Genomic DNA, 22,385 nt, shown 5'->3' with positions numbered 1-22,385 from the left:
TCCCCTTCTGAATTTCCATAGCACCTCATATCGATCTTTCTTCTAGAATTTACATTTCATATTTGGATCATCATTATTAATGTACATGTTTTATCTCCCCTCTAAACTATAAACTCCGTGACCAAAGTGCCCAACTGACTCATCTCTGTATCTAGTTTAACTACTTTAAACTTTGTGGGTACACAATACAAATTTAATTTGATTAATGAATAACTGATTCTATCAATCAATTAAATAATCAGTCAATGAAATTATTTATCTTCTTGGCATATCTATAAAACTACCTTTATCCTAAAACAAGATATTAAAAAATCCAAGTCCTACTGACACTTGATATGAGACGCAATCCTGTAGGTATAAAGCTGTTTATTGTACAAAATCCTGATCTGGGATTCATTTATTTTTTATAAATTATAATTCACATTAAAAGCATTACTTTAGTTAAAATTTTATAATAATACATACCTCCATGGGGTAAATACAGGTCTGGGCAGTTACACCAGCCAATGAACCAGCTATAAATCTTTCCATAATTCCTATTTTAGCATCATCAAAACTAAGCCATTTCTTATACTGTATAAATAAAAGTATTGAAATGTATAACATTACTGAGATGGAATATATATATTGTTTCTAAGTTTACAACATTAATGAGTAGTAAAAATTATTTTTAAAAGTATTTCAGACACCAAACATTAGCATCTAGTAGAATACTTGATTTTAATTTTTATGCAAGTAATTGTCTAAGATAATAAGTAATAAGACAAAAAGATAATAAGTAAGACCCCTCTATTTGGCCTCCTTTTCCGTTTTTTTTTTCCCAGAATAAGTTAGCAATATTAAATCACTTATGCTACTAATGAATGTAGTATTTCATAAAGGGCATGCAAGTAACACGAAGGTCAGGCTTCACAGGAACTAAACCAAGTCAAGCTTCTTGCAGACTGAAACTGGAAATTCATTTAGGATCCGAGATAGCTTAGCAAGCAGGTTGTCTTGTCACGTCCTGGGCAAAACGCTTTTCTGTTTGCCTCTTCTGGTGGTCTTCCATCAGTATGATTCAGCTGCTCTCTATGAACTAACTCCCTGGTTCTCAGATCAGTAACTCCCCATCAGAAGGTGTGACTGGTTCAGTTAATGTATCAGAGTGCCATCTGTTCCCAGTACCGATTACCTTTTTCTTCCTTTTGGTAACAGAGTTGACACCTACAAACCACATATTCGTCTTCTCACTCGCAGCTAGGGTGTGTGGCTAAATGACTAACTTTGGCTAATGAGATGTGAGGGAAAGCTGGATATGTAAATCCTGAGACACTCCCTTAAAGATACTTGTCCTGAACTCCTCTTTCTTCCACCTGAGAAATGGCAAAGACGGGTGCAACCTTGGGACATGTGTATTGAAGATGGCAGAGCTGTACTGCTAGCCCTGGACCACTTGCCATTACCTTATTTAAGCTAGTGTATTTTGGACTGTCTTTGCTACAACAGCTTAGACTGAACCCTAATAAGTACAGAAATTGGTCACTAGGTGGAGGGTGATGCCATAACTAAAACCTAAAGTATGTGGCACTGGCTTTATTACCAGGACACAAATACTATAGTCTTAGAAGGTGATCTTCCCATTGCTTTGTGGAAATTCTTAATAAAACTGCCTCCTGTGATAACTGGGAAGGTAGACCATGTGCTTTTTGAGCTTGAAGTTCTAAGAAAACCGACTGTAAAACCTCAGAATGTTGGGCAGTGTTGCCTGCTCCTTGCTGCTTTTAGGAAGATCTGAGAAATGAGCTAATGCATCTCTCTGCTTGTCTGCCTTGAGGTCTTCTCCAAAGCCAGTTTGCAAGCAGAGGTGGAAGGGAACAGAGCTCTCCAAAAGGAGTTTTCTTTGTCTGGCTTGGCAGTCAAGAAATGAAGAGCTTCCAAGTCAGAAAAGCCACCAGCTTTGGCGCTCCAAGGGAAGGAAACAAGATTGTCCTAAAGAGTTTGCCTATCTGCAAAATTCAGATTGAGGATGTTGTCATATGATATCAGCCTATGTTTTCAGTTGACATCAACGTAGCCTACTATAAAAATGAGAAAAAGAAGGAATGACTGAGCACAGAAGCTGGAAAATAAAATATCAGGAGAGATATTTTGGGATGTAATTACTTCATGTGGTATTGACTGGAAGCAAACAGACAAATATAAGAAGTTTTTGAAAGAAAACCCATAAGCATAGCCTATACAACCCTGTATTTTATTGATCTCTACACCAACTCTCAGGCCCCTAAACCTAAGCAGGCAGACAGCTGGCCACAGCAGACATACCCAGAGCCCAGCATCACATCTGGAAAGCTCTGTGCAGACTCTCACTGGAAGAACCCTATCCAAAGCAAAGTCTCTCATCTCTCTACTTTTCTGCCTGAGGGCCTTCTCCAAAGCTATGGTAAACTGTCCAATCAAGAATTCTGGGAGAGTTTACGTCCAAGAGTATTCCTCAAATAATTTGGGATAGAAACTGGTAGATGAATGTCTCAGCTCCCTTCCTGAGATAGAAAATTCTGGATTAGGCCTCAGACAGCCCAATGAAGAAATACAGCCTTTGTTCTTGGAATAAATAGCATTCTGGCCAAATTGCTGTAGGACCTGACTAATACGGACTGGAAGGAGCCAGTCAAACATATATAGGAAGTAGATCGTAGGAGTGTTGAGTAGTGGAGGTTTGGGGATGGAATATATTGCTGGAAAGGTGAGACTTTATTCAGGTTGAACACTCTCTAAGGACACAAACCTGAAACCTGTCCTAATATGCTGCTGGGCTGGATCTTTAACGCTTGGACATAATTATGCCTGACAGCAAATGAGGCAGAGATGCCAAAATCTTGGCAAAGTGCTGAAGAACGGATCAGTAGACTCAGGAAGGTGGAAACATTAGAATGAATTTTTTTTAATTTGTGTTTTATATTTTGGGGGGAGGAGGTAATTAGGTCTGTTTGTTTGTTTTTAATTTAATGGAAGTACTAGGGATCGAACCCATAGCTCGTGCATGCTAAGCATGCACTCTACCACTGAGCTATACCTTCCCCACCTAGAAAGAATTTTATAATGAGGCTGGAGAACCTACCAGTTGACAGTGTTTCTAGGATAAAAGGAGAGTCCTTGTTGAGCAGCTCAATGATAGCTGTTCTCAGGGTTGATGAGAACAGCTATCATTGAGCTGCTCAACAAGGACTCTCCTTCCAGCACAGAGGATGTTGCTATGGAACTAGGTTCACTAGTATCAATGAGGATGGTAAATTCCAGAACAGATGGTAAATTCCAAATGGTGGCACTTAATCATCAGAAGCAAGATGAATATAATCATCTTAAGAGATAAGCCCAGGGTTGTAACCAGGGTACCCTGACCCACAGGGATAATCTGGTGGCTAATTGCCCATGGACTTCCTAGGGGCCAGATAATGGGCTATACTCACACAGTACATAAACACAGACCAGAGTACTGTTGGACTTGTATAACCAGACAAAAAGAATTTCACCCGGACCCTTTGCTGCCAGCAATCTTATTTAATTTCTTCTAGCCATTTGCTTTTCCACTCTCCCAGAATACTATTTCATACCTCCTCCTCCTTCCTCACATCTCATCTCCAATGTATCTTTGCTTCCCATTTCACTGAAGAAACTGAAGCACCAGGAAGAATGCTTCCACAAACCTGCCTGCATCTGTGCCCACTTAGTAGAGCGTCTCCTCTGACTACTGAGGAAGTGCCTAACCAAGGCCAGCCCTTCCAGGACAGCCAGTTCCCATCTTCCCTCACCCTCTCAGAGACTCAAGGATAATCTCCTTGCAGTACTCTCCCCTCTTTCCTGTCATCAGTGGTTCCCTCTCTACTGTATCATTCCCCTAAGCATACAAACATGCTGTTGCCTCTTCCATTTTTAGAAAAGTCTCTTCTCAATTCCACATCCTCTTCCAGTCACCATTCCATTTCCCTTTTCTCTTCACAGAAAAACTTCTTGAAAGAGTTGTCAATTCTTAAACTATCCCCATTTTCAACCCTCTATTTTCTCCATAGCATTCATCAACATCTGGTGTACCATATACCTTATTTGTTTATCGGTCTCCTCCAACCTATATGCTAACATAAATCCTATGAAGGTAGGTAGGCTTTTTCTCTTTTTTCTGTTTTGTTTGCTGCTATATCTCCAGCACCCAGAACAAGGTCTAGAACACATTAACTGCTCAAGAGACATTTGTTAATGCAAGAAATATTTGTTGAATGAGTAAGCAAATCCCTATTTCAGTAAGAGATGCATGTTTTTAAGATGCGCGTTACAACTAAGTCTAGTATTCTATTCATCCATTCATTTGCTTTTCAATGATTTAGGTTGAGAAAGGATATTATTTATATTTTACATTTTCTTAAAATTTTGAGGTCTTCTGACCTTTTCTGTGAACCAAGTTTCTACGAAAAGAATCAATTTAATGATATATACTATAAAAATGTTTAAAGAAAAGTAATTACTACAAGATATACAGTGCAAATGGAAAACTTGAGATGCACAGAGAACATTCAGACTCTTATGTGATGTCAATAACTTATATTGGTTGAAAATAAATACAGCTCATCTCAAAGTGAATTATTTAAGCAAAAGTAAATTCCTAAATCAGATTAACAAATTTTAAATCAAACATTCAAATTGTTCAAAGGAAAAGCAATACTGAAATGTTTTGTGAGGGCCTCTTACACTGTGACACTGAAATTCAAAGAACTATAATAGAAAATATGATAGATTATATTATACTTAGAAAGTAATCCATGGAACACCTCATGTTAACAAAAATGAAAATGCATATGAAAGTAGCAAAAATGAACAAGCATAAACAAAATCACTTATAGTCACACTGACATCTATTGCTTGCACACTCCAATTTTCTCTTTCATAAAAACCTACATTTTAAAATTAAATTTAAAATTGGATCTTTATTATAAAATTCCACAGACAATAACACTTTACCTGTTCATAGGCCCCGACCTTGAGTGCTGTCTCAGGTACAATTTTTAAAACATTTATACCATTTCCTCTCCAAAGAGAACGAACTCCTCCTTCTTTTATCATCTGCTCAAACCCAGCTGACAATTTCATCTTCCTTGACTTTAAACTATGAACCTAGAAATAAACAGCAAATTTATCTATTTTTGAATTTATTTTGCTGGTATTATGGCATTGACATCATTATTGCTATTAAATAATGATACATATGTGTATAAATTCATGATCTTCAATACCACTTTTATTTTCCTTTAGAGACATATAAAGTTGATACTTAATTTTTTGCTGTCCCCAAATACATATGTTAATTAACCTCACATATCAAAGAAAAGAATAAAGAAAACTGGAGTAACTTAGTTTCCAGATAATTTTCTCATATACAAGATGTGTTACTCCTGCTAAAATATTACAAGATTATTTATTAAACAGTGCACAGAAATATGCACTGAAATGGATGAAAACACACCATACTTTCAACAGTGGGTACTTCTGGGTAGAGAGGTGTTATGGGTTGAATTGTGTCCGCCAAAATTTATATTTTGAAGTCCTAATCCCCAGTACCTCAGAATGTGACCTTACTTGGAGATAAAGTCTTTACTAAGATAATCAAACTGAAGTAAGGTCATAAAGTGGGCCCTAAAATCTAATTTGACTAGTGCCCTTATAAAAAGAGGAAATTTGGACACAGAGGAAACAAGTGAAAAGACATGGAATATGCTCATCTACAAGCCAAGGAGAGAGGCATGGAACAGATCTTTCCTTCACAGCTCTCCAGAAGAAACCAACCCTACCAACACCTTGATCCCAGACTTCTAGCCTCCAGAACTGTGAGACAATAAATTTCTGTTGTGTAAGCTAGTCAGTTTGTGATATTTTGTTACAGCATCCTTAGGAAACTAATACACAAGGATCACAGGTCATTTTAATATCTTCCTTGATATTTTCTGTATTTTCCCATTTTTCTAACATATTAATTTATAATAAGAAAAATGTTATTTTTAAGAAAGTGAAAAGAAAATTAAAATATTAATAAAATACCCTCCTGTCTATAACATAAATATTATAGAATAATAATGGGAGAGTGAAATGGACATTCTTATCTATTGTGGGCAGCAAAAGTCTGGAAAACCATTTAACTATATAAATGTGTATATATATAACATATATATAGCTGTTGAAATGTTCTTAAATTTCTCAGAATTCATTCTAAATAAATAATCCTGAATATGAAAAAGAGATTCATAAACTATTACAAATATTAGCGTTTAAAAAAATTTTTTAAGTACAGTCAGTTACAATGTGTCAATTTCTGGTATACCGCACAATGTCCCAGTCATGCATATACATACATGTATTTGTTTTCATGAATATTAGTTTTAAAATAGCTTTAAAAGAGTTTTTAAAACCACCTACATGTCCAAGAATAGAAAAAAATGATAAATAAATTATTACATCCATGTGAATATTACACAGTCATTAAAACTGTATTTAAAGAATATACAAACATTCAAAATATTTGAAGAATATTTTATGTAACATGAGAACATGCTCATGTTATACTGTTAATCACAAAAACTATAAACAGGATATAAATTATTTATAAAGTAAGCACTACTATGTAAAAAGTATATAGGAAAAAGGACAAGAAGAAATGCACTAAAGTGTTAATAATGATCATTTTGGGTGGTGAGAAGATATGTAACTTTTCTACTTTCTACTTTTCTGTTTTCCAGATATCTCTTAGTAGGCATATATTCATTTGATTTAAAAAATACAATTTTTAAAAGACCAAATAAGTGACTGCAGGAAGTTTAATGTGGCTTTGATAAAACAGTAATAGTGCTATTTATTCATCTTATTTCTCCACAAAAATTATAGCTCCCACATCTGGAGCGCTGACTACAGGCCAGGCATTATGCTAAGTACTTTATAAAATCTTATTTAATCCTTAAAATAACCCTGGTATTATAATCCTCATTTTTATAGACCCAAGATCAAATAACTTGCCCAACTATGAATTAAGGAGCTAAGTCAGAATTCAAACCCAGGGCTCTCTGACTTTAAAGAGATCTGCTCTTAGGCTGTGGTAAACTACCTCTAACCACACAACACTTGTCCTTCTCCAGTTCACAGTGCTCCTTCCCACTGTGTGAAGCTCCCAAAGAAGTACTTTAATCGATAAAGAGGACAAGTTCCAGTGAACCCATTTCACTGTCAAATACATGTGTAAAGGAACACTACGAGATTCAATCCAGAATGGCACGAAAAGGGCAGAGGCTCTCCTTCTTCTTGCTTCTCATTGCTCTTCCCTCCCATTTCTAACCCATTTTTCATCTAACATAGTTCCTCTTCTTTTTCATTTAATTTCTTCTCTGCTTTCCTTTTCCATCTTTCAGTCTCCTGTCCTCGTCCTACTCCTGTCCTTCCAGTTCTCTTATTCCTTTCTTTTTTTTCACTCTTTCTAGCAGTACTCCCCTATTTGCTCCGTACTTTTTCATTCTGTCTAACCCACTGGCCTATTTTCATTCGCTGGCAGAACTGATAATCCCTACTCCATATCCCTACACTACCCACATGCACCTTTCTGTCTGGCACAGAGTAAGTACTCATACGTGACCGTGTCATCATCATCACACAGGTATGCTGCTTTTGTCTCCGTAAGGTTCTGGGGTATAAGGAATATGCTTTTCACCCAACACCTAGCATATAATAATAGGCATTTAACAAATACATTTTCTTTCTTTATTTTTCCTCTGGGTCCCTTGTCCACTTTTTCATCTCCTTATATGTCTCCATTTCTGTGTAGCTCTGTACTGTGTCCATATATTTTTCCTTCACACCTCATTTCTTAAAAATTTTCTAACAGACCGAGTCACTGAGGAAGCTCGCTTTTCTATTTCTACCTGCAAAAGAGGACTTTCAGTTCCTGCTCTTTCCTAACAGCTAACTGAATTTAGTCACCTGACTTAATAAACATAGGTTACATATGGAATCAAACATGCGGAAGAATGGTAGGTTATTTGCCTTACTATCTCATGCCATTCAAAGTGTATTCCCTACACTTACCTCATTAAATTAAAAGGTTTTTATTTCCATTGGATGCATTAACCAAAATATTACCATATATTTATGTGAGAAATAATAGGCAGAGAGGAAATGATATTTACTCCTTGGTGTTCCCTGGTACTACGTGTATCCTATATCTGGGTATACAGCATTCATTTCACGTTTTATTATTACTTGCCTAATCATCTATTTTCCCTGATAAACTTTAAGTTCTGTAAGTATGGAATGTTTACCTTGCTACCATAACTCCCAATGCCTACTGTATATTAGTAGGACCTAAGTAAATATTTGTGCAATGAATGAATGAAGTCTTTGGAAATAAAGGCTTCATTCATTCATTGTATCTTTCTAACAACCTTTATTTTCCAATAATGACATCCATATAAGTGTATTTCTTTGTTAAGATGATTCAAATCTTTTTTAATAAGGCAGAAGTATAAATAAGTTAAATAGTTCTTAATTGTGTAACATAATAGTTATTACATAACTAATTCACATTGTACTATAATAATAACTATTCAGTTCTTTTTTGTAGTATCTTGGGGGTGATCAGCTGCTTCAAGGTGAAGATGAACATTTCCTTCCCAGCCACTGGCTGCTACAAACTCCTTGAAGTGAATGATGAACACAAATTTCCTATCTCTGAGGGAAGTATACGGCCATAGAAGTTGCTGCCGATGCTCTGGGTGAAGAAGAATGGAAGGGTTACATGGCTCAAATCAGCAGTGGGAATGACAAACAAGGTTTCCCCATGAAGCAGTGTGGCCTGACCCATGGCCATGTCCACCTGCTACTGAGTAAGGGGCATTCCTGTTACAGACCAAGGAGAAAGAGAAATCTGTACAAGGTTGCATTGTGGACGCCAGTCTGAGTGTCCTCACCTTTGTTATTGTGAAAACGGGGCAGGAGGAAATTACCGAACTAACTGATACTACTGTGCCTCATTGCTTGGGGCCCATAAGAGCTAGCAGAATCTGCAAACTTCTCAGTCTCTCTAAAGAGAATGATGTCCACCAGTGTGCTGTCAGCAAACCCCTGAACAAAAAAAGTGTGAATCCCAGGACCAAAGTGCCCAAGATTCAGCACCTTGTTTCTCCGTGTGTCCTACAACACAAACACTGCCATATTGCTCTGAAGAAACAGCATACTAAGAATAATAGGGAAGAGGCCACAGAATATGCTGAACTTTTGGCCAAGACAATGAAGGAAGCCAAAGAAAAAAAAGCCTGGAGCAGACTGCCAAGAGATGGAGGCTGTCCTCTCTGAGAGCTCCTACCTCTAATTCTGAGTCAGTTGAAAATTAGATTTTCTAAGAGTTACAAATAAATACAATCAGACAGGAACCAAAAAACACTATCCATTATCCATTACCAAATATCACCAATGTTACAAAAAAAAAAAAGACAATAAAACACCAAGGTATGAAAATTTAATTACAAACTTAAATCCACTTCATTGTGAATTACTAATTTTTATATCATCACAAAGAAAGTATTCAGCAAAAATTAAATTTTAACTATGATACTTAACAGATTAAGCCATGCAGTATTTTATAACTACTGTTGACAATCCATTAGTCAGTAAAATAAAGGTAATTAGATAGCATTACATCTAATGAGGTATTAGTCAGTAATACACTCCAAGGAACTTATTTTCCAATTTTTAGAAATATTCTTAGTACTTAGGTAGTAGAGTAGAACCGTGCTATTATGTTGGCATTGGGAGCTAGAGATAACTAATAAATTAGATTAATGGTATCTTACTACTTTGTTAGCAGGTTTAATTATAGTTCTGAAAAAACTTCTAATAGAGTGGTTCTATTATTATTCGAAATAAAATTAGTTTTAAAAGCATACAAGAATCTTTAAGAAAATTAAGAAATATTTCAATATTGAAAATAAGAAGATTCATGTTTTCAGAAAAATTTTAAACTTCAATGAGAAATAATATGAAATGTGCCAAAACACTTCTTCTGAAAATTATCAAGAATTTTTCAAGTTAGTTTCATGCTTAAGGGCTGAAGTGTGCAAAGTACCTGCATCATGACTTTCAAGCGGTCGAAAGGTGCTGTGCATGTCCTTGCAACTCCGCCAGCTATCCCTCCTGCCACCAGACGCTTCCACCAATCTCCAGAACGCATTTCTTGTTCAGTAAAATCATCTGGAATAGCTATACTCTCCCCTATGTCAACTATCTGATAAAATGTAAAAAAGATTTAGACAATAAAGTGTAAATACATGATAAATTTAAAAGATAACTTTGTTCACAGACCAAAAACCTGAAGATTATTTTTTGTATCTCACCTTCTACTAATGAAGATTGACAATTTTCTTAGCACTTGCACTAGACCAAATGATTTCTAACAGCACATTCACATATAGATTTAATGTAAAATCAATTCCCATAAAATTGGAGTTTTTAATTTCAAATTCTCAAACTATTTAGCTTAATCACTTCATGAAAAAGGTAAACACTCAGTGTGGGGATGATGTCTTAGTCACACACCATAGTGTCTGCCACACAATAGATAAGGAATAAATCTTTATAAATTTTCCCCATTTTGTTTCAAATCCTCTCAAATTCCCCTGCACAAGTCCTTAACCTGAGTGAGAATTCAAGAATAGCATATTATATGCTTTGATTAATTTCTCTCTATTATTTACATTGCCTCTTTCTTCATATGCCAATTTTCTTTTTAAAAATCTGAACTCTAACAAGTTTTGCATTTCAGTTTATTTTCAGTAATCATACATGATTTTGCTAAAACTATCCATTTTTGCTAAATGTTGAGGTAGCGTGGCTCAATAGAAAGAATGCCAAATTGGACTTAGAGGATCTAGGTTCCATTACTTGTCAATCATGGTGGACAAGCCACTTCTCTGCTTCTTACTTTTCCCACCTTCATTTATTCATTCACTGAGTGTCCCCCTTTCCAAGCACCATCCCACCTCTGGACCTTGGTTCTTGATTTTTCCCCCTGACTAGAACATTTCTCGTTGGCTCTTTTCATGGTTTCCTCCCTAATACTTAGCACAATCTTAATTAGTTCATTTCACTCTATTGCTTGCTTTCTCCCCTGGAAGGTAAGGCTAATAAGAGCAGCAAACGGGTCTCTCTTGTGCACTGGTAAGACTAGCACCTTGGTCAGTGGAAATAGTGCTCAGTAAGTGTTTGCTGAGTTAATGAATTAAGGTGCAAGGACCTGGGCTATCAGTAATGCAATGGTACAGAATTAGTTTCTGCTCTCTAGGAGCTCACAGTGTAATAAGACAGACTGGAAAGGAAACAAGTAATTATAATACAGAGTAATAAGTACAATAACAAAGCACAAAGAAGTGTCTTAAGAACTTAGTACAACGTTGCCAGGACAGTGGGCACAGGTTGGGTACTTCTGCTGGGGAATGGAGCCTGAGTGGGACCGTCAGGGAACACTATCCAGGTGAAGTGTCTTAGAAGTAGTAAAGAGGCAATATAAATCCAGGCATTCTGACTTCAGAGGCCACCTTCCTGTCCATCATACTCTACTACATGTCTAAAGAAGTAGGAATTTAACCAAAGGAATGTTTTAGTCAAAGAAAATAAGTCTGTTTGAAGATATTACATACTCTAAGAACTGCAAGACTGTATGCAGGGGTGGAAGAAGGATAAAGGAAAGCTCAAGATCTCAGAATAATGTTGAGGTTGCTGGCTTGGTCAACCAGGAAGGTGGTGGCACTATTCAGAGAAACAGGAAAAGAAAGCTCTGGGGGACAGATGATGTGTTTGAGGTGTCCAAATCGATGTCCAACAGGTGCCTGTGTATGCAGAAGGGGTAAAGACAAGATTTGAAGCAATTAATTGGCCTATACTTGGTAATTCAATCTGGGAAAATAAGTTGGATGGCCTAGAAAAATATATACATAGAGTGAAAGACAAAGAAAGCTGAGGACAGAACATAGAAGAAAATTAAGATGTAAGACACAGACTGAGGAAAAGGATCCTCAAGGGAGACAGGAAAATAATGACAGAGCAGTGGAAAGAAAATCAAGAGAATCCAGTGCAAAGAAAGCTGGCTGGAGAGAACATTTGAAAAAAAAAAAAAGAGTGGGAAGATCTAGAAAAATATCCATTGAACTTAACAATGGAAAGACTGGCTTGGTGAAAGAATTTTCATCAAGCGGAGAAAGCAAAACCAGATTGCAGTTGGTCGGGAAGTTAATAGTAAATGCAGCTGTGAAGCGAGAAAAAAAGGTAAGGCAGCTAGAGGGGACATCAATAGGACTGTATTTTTAAAGTGGTACTGAGTTAAATATGTTAAACATGTGACTTTTAAATACAAGAAATAACAGGGATAATGCAGAGAATAAAGCCTCTGAGAAGGAGAGAAAAGGGATTCAAAGTACAGGGAGAGATTTTAATTTTAAAATTGGAGACGTCTATTTGTTACGACAAGATGGGGAAAAGGAAATCTTAGGGGTAGGTAAGATGCATACCTGAGAAACGAGAAAGCTAAAGCAGCTCTGAAAACCATGTGTTAAAGATTTCACAACAATCCAAAGTAAGAGAGAGAAACAAACTTCTGTTCTGGCTAAGCCACTGTGTTGGGAGTGGGGAGTCTCTTTACTACGGTAGCTTAGCCTTTACCCCAGCCACGACAGCAGAGACAGGTGTTTTAGATTGGGCATTCAGGAAGGCCTCTCTGAGTAAGTGGACATTTCATCAGGGAGCTGGTTTAAGTGAAGGGGAGAGACACGTGCAAATCTGGGATAAAAACATTCCAAGTAGAGAGAAAAGGAAATGCAAGTCTCTGAGGCTTCAATGATCATGGCAGATTTGAGAAATGGCAAAATGGCATAGTCACAGGCACAGAAAGAGCTAGCAGAGCAATGTGGTACGAGATGAGGTTGGAGAAGTAGAAGGAAGCCTAATTAAGTAGGGCTTTGAAAACTACAGCTAAGGCTTCAGATTTTGTTTTCAATATCATAGAAAGCTTTTAGAGAGTTTTTACATTTTCATAAGATCACCTGGCCTCTGTGTGGAAAGACTATAAGGGGACAGGAGTGGAAGTGCGGAAACTATTTAGGGAGCTGTTGTAACAGTTACATAAAGAAAAGACAGTCGCTTTGAAGTGGGATAGCCATAGAAGTGGTGAGAAATGATCAGATTCAGGATACACTTTGAAGCAGAGCTGTAGGATTTCCTGATACATGTCAGGAATGAGGGAAAGAAAGGATCAAGGATGATTCCTAGGATTCTGGTCTGCTAACCTGTATGATCACTGAGTTGGGTTAAAAAATAGATTGAGAGGGTGGATTACTGGAATTAATCATTCTGTTGTGGACAAGTTAAGTTTGGATAGTCTATTGGATAGCAAAGTGGAGTACTCAGTAGGCAGCTGGATATACAAGTCTAGAGCGGAAAAGAGGTCAAGGTTAGAAATATCAATTTGGAAGTCACCAACACAGAAATTGTATTCAATACCCTGGGACTGCAAGAGATTGCCTAGAGAGAGAGTGTAGCTAGAGAATCAAAAAGGTCCAAGGACTGCCCTGGAATGCTAACGTATTTAGAATTCAGGTGCATTCATTTGCCAGGGCTGTTATAACAAAGTACTACAAACTCGGTTGCTTTAAGCAGCAGAAATTTAATTGTCTCACAGTTCTGGAGACTAAAAGTCAAAAATTGAGATGTCAGCAGGGCCATGTTCCCTCTGAAACCAGTAGAGGAATCTTTCCTCACATCTTCCTAGCTTCTGTTGGTCTGTTGGCAGTCATTAGTGTTCCTTGGCTTATAGCTGCATGACTCCAATCTCTGCCTACATCTTCACATGGTGTTCTTCCCTATGTGTCTCTGTCTTCACATGGTTGTCTTCTTACAAAGACACTGGTCATATTAGATTAGAAGCCCATCATACTCCAGTATGACCTCATCTTAACTAATTACGTCTGCAACCACCCTATTTCCAAACAAGATCACATTCTGAGGTACTGGAGGTTAGAACTTCAAAGAATCTTTTTGCAAGGATATAGAATTCAATCCATAACATCACATAGAAGAGGAAGAACAAAGGAGACTGAAAAGGAAAGAACAGAGTGGCAGCAAGAACCAACAGAATGCAGTATCCTAGAAGTCAAGTAAAACAGGTATTTTAAGGATGGAGTGATCATCCAAATCAAATGCAACTGAGAGAGCAAGTAAGTTGAGACGTGAGAATGGACTACTCGAGTTGGAACATGGAGGTCATTGCTGATCTTGACCAGCTTCAGAAGTCACTGAAAAGAAAGCCTGTGAAGTTTCAAGGCAGAATGGGTCCTTTTCTTTTCTCTTTTTAGATTCTGCATATGAGTGATATGATATAGTATTCTTCTTTCTCTTTCTGGCTTATTCACTTAGAATGATGATCTCTAGGTCCAACCATGTTGCTGCAAATGGCATTATTTTATTCTTTTTTATGACTGAGTAATATTCCATTGTATAAAAAACCCACAGCTTCTTTATCCAGTCATCTGTCAACAGACATTTAGGTCGCTTCCATGTCTTGGCTACTGTATATAATGCTGCTATGAACACTGGGGTGCATGCATCTTTTCAAATTAGAGTTCCCTCTGGATATATGCCCAGGAGTAGAATTGCTGGATCATATGGTAAGTCTGTTTCCAGTTTTTTGAGGAATCTCCATAGTTTTCCATAATGGCTGCACCAAACTACATTCCCACCAATAGTGCAGGAGGGTTCCCTTTTCTCCACACCCTCTCCAGCATTTATCGTGCATGGACTTTTTACGATGGTCATTCTGACTGGTATGAGGTGATTCTTCATTGTAGTTGATTTGCATTTCTCTGATAATTAGCAATAATACTGAGCATTTTTTCATGTGCCAATTGGCCATTTGTAGGTCTTCACTGGAGAATTGCTTGTTTAGGTCTTCTGCCCATTTTTGGATTGGGTTGTTTGTTTTTTGTTATTAAGTTGTATGAGCTATTTATATATTCTGAAGATTAAACTTTTATGAACTCATCTACAAAACAGAAACAGACTCGCAGACATAGTAAACAATCTTATGGTTACCAGGGGCAAGGGGGTGGGAAGGGATAAATTTGGGAGTTTAAGATTTGCAAATGTTAGCCACTATATATGCAATGTCTTGAACTATATTCAATATCTTATAATAACTTTTAATGAAAAAGAATATGAAAATGAATGTATGTATGTATATGCATGACTGGGACATTGTGCTGTACACCACAAACTGACACATTATAACTGACTATACTTCAGTTACAAAAAAAAAGATAGGATGGGATCCATCAAATTATTTTCAAAATCATTCAAATTAAAATTACAATGATATTTAATATTCACAAAATTGTCAAAACCTTTAGTGAGACAATACCAACTATTGGTAAGGAAATAGAGCAGGGGTAATTTTAATCCATCACTGCTGGAAACAAACAAACCATAAAAAATTTTGTAAAATACTTTGATGTTACCTAGTGAAAGTGAACAAACACTCTACAAAACAGCAATTCCATTCCCGGGTGTATGCCCTAAATTCCTAGAAAAAGTCTCATTCATGTACACCAGCAGACATGATAAGAAAGCTTATAGCATCATTACTTATAATGGCAAAAATCTAGAGAACACAAACGTTTAACAACTGTAAAATTGATAAACGAAATACATATATTCATACATTGGTATACTATATGAGAGAAAATGGATAAAATACAATCACATACATCAATATAGTTGAATCTCAATAAACAGAATGTTAAAAAGCCTATAGACTTCAAAAATAGGCAAACTCAAATATATTCCTCATACATACACAGGTGCTAAAACTATAAAGAAAAACTAGAAAAATACTGAAAATTCCATATATTGGTTAACTCTTGGTAAAAGTAGAGGGATATGACTGAGGAGGACACAAAGAACTTCCAAAGAAGAATGCCTATTTCTGAACCTGTTAGTGAGTACACTAGTACTAATGATATAATTTCTAATTGTAATTATGTTATTTATTTTTGTATATGTGCTATTTATGTCACAATAAAAAATAATTTTATCAGAATGAAAAGGAAGTCTATACTGATTTCTGTGCCACTTGGCATGTGTTACTGCCAGACCAGCTCTTACTTTCAGATAATAGCACTGAACTATGATAGAACATAAGACTAAGTTCGGTGCAATAGCAAAAAGAAAAAGAGAGGGAGGATGTGATGACAGTTTAAATAGGCAACTCTTCAGAAAAGAGTTGCAATGAAAGAACGCAGAGACACGGGCAATCACTAGAGGAGGAGGCATGAGGCATGGTCAAAGGTGTATTTTTTAAGGGGAGAAATTGCAGTATTTTTGTATACTACTGGGAATGACACAACAGAGATGGATAAATTGAGTGTGACTGAGACTGTTTGTTCAACAGAATCCATTCTCTTTCTTTGTTTCAGTAGTAGTACAACCCAGTCACATCCACATTCTGAGTTTTGCCTGGCCACTCAAATAGAAACAATATTTCCAAACTTCCTTAGGGGTTTGGTGTAGACATGAGTCTAGATTTTGGCCAGTTGTCAGGAGCAGAATTAATATGTACAACGTCCACTTCACATCCTTAAAAATGAAGCAATGACCAGCTTCAACTATACAGACAAGGATAACACCTTGGGGAATGGAAAGAACCATTGGATTCATCAATACCTTCATTAAACAGAGGTATCCTACCAACTTAAGGGAGACTTACTATTACCTGAACAAGAAACATATTTCTATCTTAGTTAAGTCACTGTCTTTTGGGGTGATGTTGCTAAAGTTCCCTATCTCATATATTGATGATGCAGGAGAGAATGGACAATAGCAGGGACACAGTAAATGAGTAGATGATAGGAATCCAATCCAATGCCCAAGAGTTTGACATGGGAAATTTACCATATACCACACCATAAATACGACATCAGTGAGGTAGAAAGAATACTTATGCTATAGAACGGGTGCCAGGGAGGAACCCTATGTGGATGGGTCCAAAAAAAGAGAAGGACAAAGAATATTTAGAGCAAACAGCACACTCTATCTCACTGGCTTACGGCAGTGTTATAACTTCAAATTTTGAGACACCCGGGAAATTTCAGAAAGCATCTCCTTGATCAAGGCATTATAAAATAAGTAGATACAGTTGAGTTAATTAACTGTTCATCCAACTGTAATATATTAAGGTAATGGTATTATGGTGACAAATAATAATAACACATTTTAGTTGCCACGTCCTTATTTTGTGCCAGGACTATTCTAAATTAGTGGTCTGTTAATTAATTTAATGTATTAACAAAAGAGAAACCTAGTAAATCATGTATTCTTGGAGAAGATGAAGAGATGACCAAGACCTGCGTCCCTAGAACACCAGCTGACTTTCTCCTGAAGCAGAGGTTTTGCAGAGGTGGTATTATAAGCAAACACACATTGTTTATTATAAGGCAAACAGAATTCAACAGAACATTAAAAAGATCACATACCATGATTAAATGGGATTTATCACTGGGATGCAAGGATGTTTCAACATATGCAAATCAATAAATGTAATACACTACATTAACAGAATCAAGGATAAAAATCATGTAATTATCTTAATAGATGCAGAAAAAGCATCTGACAAAATTCAATACCCTTTCATGATAAAAAATTTCAACAAATGAGGTATAGAATGAATGCACCTCAACACAATAAAGGCCATATATGACAAGCATACAGCTAACATCAAACATACTCAAGGGTGAAAGGCTGAAAGTTTTTCCTTTAAGATCAGGAACAAGGTGATGGTGACCACTCTTACCACTCTTATTCAATATAGCAGTGAAAGTTTTAGCCACAGCAATTAAGCAAGCAAAAGAAATAAAGGGCTTCCAAATTGGAAAGGAAGAAGTAAACTGGCTCTTTTGCAAATGACATAATTTCATATATTAAAAAAAACTAAGGATGCCATAAAAAAACTGTTAGAACTAGTCAATGAAATCAGTAAAGTTGCAGGATACAAAATCAACATTCAGAAATCACTAACAATAAAATATCTGAAAAATAAATACAGAAAATAATCGCTTTCATAATAGCATCAATAAAACACTTAGAAATAAAGTTAACCAAGGAGGTAAAAGATCTATACATTGAAAACTGTAAGACACTGATGTAAGAAATTGAAGACATAAAATGAAAAGATATCCCATGCTCATGGATTACAATAATTAATACTGTTAAAATGTCCATACGACCCAAAGCCATCTATAGATTCAATGCAATCCATATCAAAATTCCAATGGCATTCTTCACAGAAATAGGAAAAAATCCTAAAATGTGTATGGAACCACAAAAGACCTCAAACAGCCAAAGCAATCTTGAGACAGAAGTACAAATCTGGAGGCATCACACTCCCGGATCTCAAACTATACTACAAAGCTATAGCAGTCAAAATACATAGTACTAGCATAAAAGTAGACACAACATAACCCAATGTGACAGAATCAAGAGCCCAGAAAGAAATCATTCATAAATCATTCCTACAACCAACTAATATTTGACAAGAACACTCAATAGGGAAAGTATAGTGTTTTAAATAAATGGTGACAGGAAAACTGGTTAACCACACACAGCAGAATGAAATTGGACTCATATACCACTCACAAAAATTAACTCAAAATGGATTAAAGAATTAAAATGTAAGATTTGAAACTAAAAACTCCTGGGAGAAAGTCCTCGACATTGGTCTTAGCGATGATCTTTTGGCTATGACACCAAAAGCATAAGTAACAAAAGCAAAAATTAGTGCGTGAGGCTACATCAAACTAAAAAGCTTCTGTACAGCAAAAGAAACAATCAGCCATATGAAAGGCAACAAATAGAATGAGGTAAAATATCTACAAATCATATATCTGATAAGGGGTTAATATCCAAAATATGTAAGGCACTCACACAATTCAATAACCAAAAAAAAATCTGATGAAAAAAACGGGCAAAAGAACTAAATCGATATTTCTCCAAAGAAGACATACAGATGGCCAACATGTATATGAAAAGATAGTCCATATCTCTAATTACCAGGGAAATGCAAAAAAAAATCACCATGGAATATTACCTGACACTTGTTAGAACAGCTATTACCTAAATTCTGGTGAAGATGTGGAGAAAAAGGGAATCCTTATACACCGCTGGTAGGAACTTAAATTAGTACAGCCACTGTGGAAATCAGTATGAACTACTAAAAACAGAACTATCACATGGTCCAGCAATTCCACTTCTTGCTATTTAACCAAAGGAAATGAAATCAGGATCTTAAAGAGGTATCTGCACCTCTGTGTTTGTTCCAGCATTATTTATAATAGCCAAGATATGGAAACACCCTAAGTGTCCGTCTATGGATAAATGAATAAAGAACATTTGGTGTGTATACATATACACAATGGATTATTATTCAGCCATGAGAAAGAAGGAAATTCTGCCATTTGCAACAATATAGATGGCCTTGAGGGCATTATGCTGAGTGAAGTCAGTCAGACAGATAAAGACAAATACTGCATAATATCACATATGTGGAATCTAACAAAGCCAAATTTATAGAAACAGAGTAGAATGATGGTTGCTGGGAAGTGGAGGAAATTAGGAGATGGTGGTCAAAGGGTACAAACTTTCAGTTAGAAGATAAATACATTTTGGAGATCCAACGTGCAGCATGGTGAATATAGTTAACAATACTCTATTATATACTTGAAAGTTGCTCAGAGAGTAAATCTTAAATGTTCTCACCACAAAAATAGAAATGGTAATTATGTGAGGTGATGAAGGTGTTAACTTACCCTACTATGGTGATCATTTCACAGTATATAAGTGTATCAAATATCATATTTTATACCCTAACTTACACAATGTTATATGTCAGTTATACCTCAATAAATCTGGAAAAATAGACAAGGATATAAGCAGACAAGTCATAGAAAAGAACATGTGAATACCTAATATTTCTATGAAGAGATGTCTGAAATGCATTAGGAATCAAAGAAATACACATTGAAACAATAAGATACCCTTTATACCTAACAGAATGGCAAATATTAGAAAACTGGGTAATACCAAGCAGTAATATATGTAGAGAAATATTTATGCATTGCTGGTGGGAGTGTAAGCTGGTATAGCAAGCCATTCTGAGAAATAACATGGCTATATTTTATAAAATTAAAACTGGATATCCTAGGAAATTTTACAAATGCATTACTCCTTTTGACTCAGAAATTCAGGTAAAATTCTTTAAAGTACACAAGAGGAAGGCATTTTTTTGTGGGTGAAGAGTTGAAGAAAACCTATAAATCTATTACCAGGGGGATTTTAAGTGCATACTATGTTGTAGTCAGAAGCAATAAACTAGATGAATGCATAACAACAAAAACAAATCTTAAGATCACAATGTAGAGTAAATAAAACAAGAAATAAATGTAGCCCTTAGACAATACTATGTATGTAAACTAAAAACACATGCATGAAACAATATTGTATGATTCCTAAGAATATAAACACAGTCAAAAATACAAAAGTGACTGTTATAATAAGTAACATTTTTGAGCATATATATAACCTGCTCAGTCTTTTTCTAAATACATTAACTACTAATTTAATTTTGAAACTCTTACCATTATCATCCTCCAGTATATAATTGAGGAAATTGAGGCACAGAGGGATTATATAGCTAGTGGGTGGTAGATGTGGGATTTAAACCTAGGCAATCTGACTTCAAAGCCTTGCTCTTAGACTGTCCCTATACTGTATATGAAGAGAAGGCAAAAAGTCACAAGGGTGGATGCTAATAGTATGCCATGAAAACTGACTGACAACCTGCTGCACCTGAGATCTAAAAAAGAAAAAAAAAAGCTTTTAATTACAAAATCTCATTTGTTCCTCACAACTCCTGGTCAAGTGCTTATATAAAAAGAGCAGATAGATTATATATTCGATACTTTCTAGTTCTAAAATTTTTACTCTCAATCTTTGACTTTACATTTCCTATGATAGAAGGACAAATGAGTATATTATGTCTGAGGAAAGAGAGAAGCATTTTCTTTTTCCGCTTTTCTAGGACAGTTAACTATATCAGAGTAATTTATTCTCAACACAAACTAGGCCCTGTCAGCAGACTGGTATCTATTTTAAGTTTTAGGCTTTAGCAAACAAACAAATTGTGGAAGCTGTGTTTGTACATGTAATACTAACACTTCTTGCTAAATGAGTAGAGCACTATTAGGAGAGATTACTGTTACTTTAGCAACTGAGGCTGGAAGTATTATAGGGATTATATGATCATAATAAATGCTATGACATTTATGGAAAAATTAAAATAAAGTAAAACAGAAAGTAATCTTACAGTAGAACGTTTCCAGAAATGAGCAATTTCACTGATACTTGTTGCAGGATGAAGGTAAAAGTAGTACTTCCATTCATCCCAGTCTATTGTCATTGTTCCATCACTATCAATGCTGAAATTTAAAAAACATTTATAACAAAGTTAGCACCGTTATAAAAATTAATTAAATGCTCCTTAAGTATTTATTATAGAAGCCACTACTTTGGGCTTCATGAATATTACTGTATTTTCATATCTTTAATAGATTTTATTTTTTAGAATAGTTTTAGGGCTGAGATTAACACACATATATTACTATGGATAAATTAGATAAACAACAAGGATCTACTGTATAGCACAGGAAACTATATTCAGTTTCTTATAATAACACATAATGGAAAAGAATCTGAAATATATATGTATATATATGTATAACTGAATCACTTTGATGTACACCTGAAACTAACATTGTAAATCAACTACACTTCAATAAAAAACAAAATTTTAAAAATAAAAAAATCTGTATCACAGCTATTAATTTCATTAAAAAAAAGATTTTCAGAAAGTCTTTTGAGAAGATTTATTGAGATTTATTGTATAATCTTTGAGAAGATAGTACAAAGAATTCTCATATATCCCCACATCCAGTTTCCCCTAATGGTGACATCTCACACTATTATGGTACATTTGCTACAATTAGGAAACCAGTGTTGATACATTATTATTAACTAAAGTTCGTACTTTAATTCCTTTGTTTTCAACTAATCCCTTTTTTTTTGTTTTAGGATTCCACCTGAGATACCACATTCCATTTAGTCATCATGTCTCCTTAGGCTCCTCTTGGCTATGAAAGTTTCTCAGACTTTCCTTGGTTTTGCTACCTCTAACATTTTAGAGGAGCATTGATCAAATATTTTGTAGAATATCCCTCTAATGGAATTTATTC

The 22,385-nt window shown here is 35.7% G+C and overlaps 1 protein-coding gene and 1 pseudogene across 2 annotated transcripts in view; one reads left to right on the top strand and one right to left on the bottom strand.

Annotated features, from left to right (window-relative positions):
* Positions 1-22,385, bottom strand: part of LOC102526993 (mitochondrial adenyl nucleotide antiporter SLC25A24-like) — a 46,877-nt gene that overhangs the window by 8,640 nt on the left and 15,852 nt on the right. Inside the window, exons 4-7 of one of the 2 annotated variants that reach the window (XM_072968093.1) lie at positions 21,461-21,572; positions 10,130-10,288; positions 4,993-5,145; positions 466-573 (exon numbers count right to left, since the gene is read on the bottom strand). In XM_072968093.1, coding sequence (XP_072824194.1) covers positions 466-573; positions 4,993-5,145; positions 10,130-10,288; positions 21,461-21,572 — 532 coding nt within the window. The remainder of the gene's footprint in view (positions 1-465; positions 574-4,992; positions 5,146-10,129; positions 10,289-21,460; positions 21,573-22,385) is intronic. The other variant, XM_072968094.1, reaches the window with a different exon arrangement.
* Positions 8,664-9,398, top strand: LOC102541660 (small ribosomal subunit protein eS6-like; annotated as a pseudogene).

Source organism: Vicugna pacos, chromosome 9 (genome assembly GCF_048564905.1).
Source record: "Vicugna pacos chromosome 9, VicPac4, whole genome shotgun sequence".
Taxonomy (NCBI): Eukaryota; Metazoa; Chordata; class Mammalia; order Artiodactyla; family Camelidae; genus Vicugna; species Vicugna pacos.
Note: the sequence above shows the minus strand (reverse complement) of the source record. Positions and strands in the feature narration are given on the sequence as shown.